This window comes from Charadrius vociferus, unplaced genomic scaffold (genome assembly GCF_000708025.1).
Source record: "Charadrius vociferus isolate BGI_N301 unplaced genomic scaffold, ASM70802v2 scaffold263, whole genome shotgun sequence".
NCBI classification, from domain to species: Eukaryota; Metazoa; Chordata; class Aves; order Charadriiformes; family Charadriidae; genus Charadrius; species Charadrius vociferus.
In genome coordinates this window covers 1,064,745-1,067,613 of record NW_009647769.1, presented here as the reverse complement: position 1 = coordinate 1,067,613, position 2,869 = coordinate 1,064,745, and the positions used below count along the sequence as shown (strand labels likewise).

The window sequence follows — 2,869 nt, the reverse complement described above, 5'->3', positions numbered from 1 at the left end:
AGCCCATGCAGTGCGGTGGGACACTGGACATGCGCACAACTTATCTATGCTACAGAGGACCTCACCTAAAATATCAGTAATATGTTCCAGGCTAGTGAGGATGGCAAAAATAGTTAAATAGAAGCAACACCATCTTCATTTTAAAGGAGAGACAGTGTATTTGAAGTTGCTAATATGCTGGCAGCTGCTGCTGGGGCTTACAGGGGTGGCTGGAACTGAACTGCTGTTGCCCTAATTGCTGCCAACCACAATCCTGGGGAGCAGAAACGCAGCATGTCCTATTTACTGACATTCCTCTTGTGAATGAAGAGGAGCTGCCAATCCAGGACCTCACAGAAAGTGCAGGGAGAGTGGAGCCATGTCAGGAACCCCTTTGGTGGGGGAGAAACAGCTGCTGCTTCAGCAGCTCCTCTGAAACTCAAGTAGTAACAGGTTCCTGGCAATTAGTTTTTGGCCCATTTACTCACCAAATTTTGCTGGCCTTCTACGCACATGGTGTGGAACCACTAACCCCCCTAGATGAGACAGCCCAGCTGGGTGTGCACACCACTTGTTGTTGGGATCCTTCTCACACCAGGTAGAGAAAAAACAGTGGGCCCAGGAGCTCCGTAAGACTGAAGCTGAAGAAGCCTGCCTTCCTCTTTTATCCCCTCCAGCCACCCAGAAGGAGGGTTCAGAAGCCAGGACAGCATGAGGGGGAAACAGCAGAACCAAAATTCTTGTGTATTCACCCAAATCCCCCAGCGGGTCCATTTTCCCCCCTGCCCTGCAGCTTGCCACCTGCAAGACCTCATCCCAGCTGCTGTGAAGGACCCATCCACCCTTTGGTCTGTTCAGTGATTTTGGAGGTGGGGAGAGGCAGGAGTTGGCTAGTTGTCACTACAAGACTCCTCAGCCATACCTGAAATGCTGGGGAAGAGATCGGGCACATTCCTGCCAGTGCCCAGCTCTTCTTTTGGAGCAGGGGGGAGCCTGGGATGAGGAGGGTCTATGTCTCCAGCACAGCAAAGGCGCGATGGTAGTGTCACACGCCGGTGGGTGCAGGGGCTCAAGGGGCGGCATGTTTGTCAGGGGGCATGGGAGGTCTCACAGCTTGGGCTCTCTGTCCATCCTGTCACCGTGCCCTGGAGCCATCATGGGGCACTCCCCACCCTCTGGATCCTCATGCAGAAGAGGTGCGTGGTGCATGTTGCCATTAGCTGCATCGCATCTGCTGGACTCCTGGGGCCTTTCCGGATGGTACAGCGAGGGGTAGGCAGGCTCATAATATATTAATAAGCAGGAGCTTTTTATTTATAAGGCAACCTGCTCCCTGCTGTGGAGCTGGAGGCACTGCTCAATAAGTCATAATAAATCTAATGAAACAGTATAAATAAGTAACCAGCTTTAATGCTTGCGGCAGAATTATTAGGCAGATTAGTGAATGGAAAATTAGATTTTTGTTTTCTCTTCATTGTTCAAGTTTGTCTTGATTCTGGTAGCAGTAAATTTTGGGGGGGAGTCTATGAAGGGACAGGAGACATAGCCAAGGGTCAGAGAGACGAGGGTGCCTTGGGCACCTGAGGGAAAGGGCAGAGGTGTCTGTCCCTCAGACTGGGGCCCACTGGTCAGATCTGGGACAGGCAGCACAGAGCCAAAGGCTGGTCCTGGGACAGCCCCCCATCCCTCTCTAAACTAGCAGCACCTCCAGTCACAGTGGGAAATGACTTCAAGAAATCCTGGCTTTTGACCTGTGTGGCACAGACTGGCTTTGAGGTGCCACCACAGTTCATGCTGGCTGAGTCCTGGGCAGGGATTTCTTTTTTGCTCTGGTAAACATCTTCACTTGTGGTATAACATCGTTTCAAGCCAACTATGACATAGGTTGGGTGATGTCATCACTGACACCCACCACTCCCCTCCCGTTGGGCTACAGTGCGAGAGGAGGTGGGGGCCAGGCTGGATTTCTGCTCCCTTCATCAGCGACAAGCACATGAACGGGAGCTGCCATTGCCACCTGATGTCCCGCTCTCCTTACTGCATCTCCTGCCAGCAGAAACTCATCAAAAAGCTGCAGGCGGAGAAAAGCCTTTCAGGAGGAGATTCAGAGTTTTCAGGAGACAACAATGAGCTTTCAGGAGAAGATCAAGGGCTTTCAGGAAAAAATCACAGATGTCAAGATGGCCATCTAAGCCTTCTGGGGGGAGGAAAAGCCAATCTGGGAGGAGGAAGCTGCCTTTCTTGAGGAAGAAAAGTCTATTCAGGAGGAAGCAGAAGCCTTCCGGAGGGTGTATTGTGACTTCTGGAAGGACTATAATGCTTTCTGGAAGAAATATAAGGATTTCTGGAAACAAGATCTGCTCCTCTGAAAGAAAGACAGAGTCCTTCTGGATGAGGACAGAGTCCTGTGGGCAGAAGAAGCAGCTCTGTGGGCAGATGAAACAGCTCTCCTGGAAGAGGAAAGAGCTCTCTGGGAAGAGGAGGAGGCCCTCCAGGAAGACCAAAAGACCCTCAAGGAGTGTGAATATATCTGGGAGGAGGCCTTTGGTCCTGAGAGAGAGAGTATCTCCAGGGATGTCACTATCGACAGAGGAAAGGCATAAATTGTTCTGCTAGGCTCAGAAGCGTGTGGAAAGCCATGTATACTGATGTGGATATCTTATTTAAGCAGTGCTGTCCTTCAACTAGTTCTCTGAAATAGCATCTCTATCTCTAGAAGTAAATCAGAGTAGGGTTTTTTAAATGTGATTTGCTTTAAAGCCATTGTGCTTATGTTTGCAGGACATTATTCTTTTGAGATCCTGTAGCTTGAGGGATGGGGTAAACCTTTGGTTTCCTGGCCTGCCACCAGGTGGAGGGGTGTGAGTGGGTAAAGCCATAAGAAGCTGAG

At 50.4% G+C, this 2,869-nt stretch overlaps 1 protein-coding gene across 1 annotated transcript; it reads left to right on the top strand.

Annotated features, from left to right (window-relative positions):
- The first annotated feature begins 1,015 nt into the window (after positions 1-1,015).
- Positions 1,016-2,582, top strand: CCDC70 (coiled-coil domain containing 70). Its single transcript, XM_009882386.1, is given in 3 exon segments — positions 1,016-1,062; positions 2,036-2,142; positions 2,173-2,582. Coding segments are annotated over 3 exon segments (564 nt in total).
- Positions 2,583-2,869: the final 287 nt, after the last annotated feature.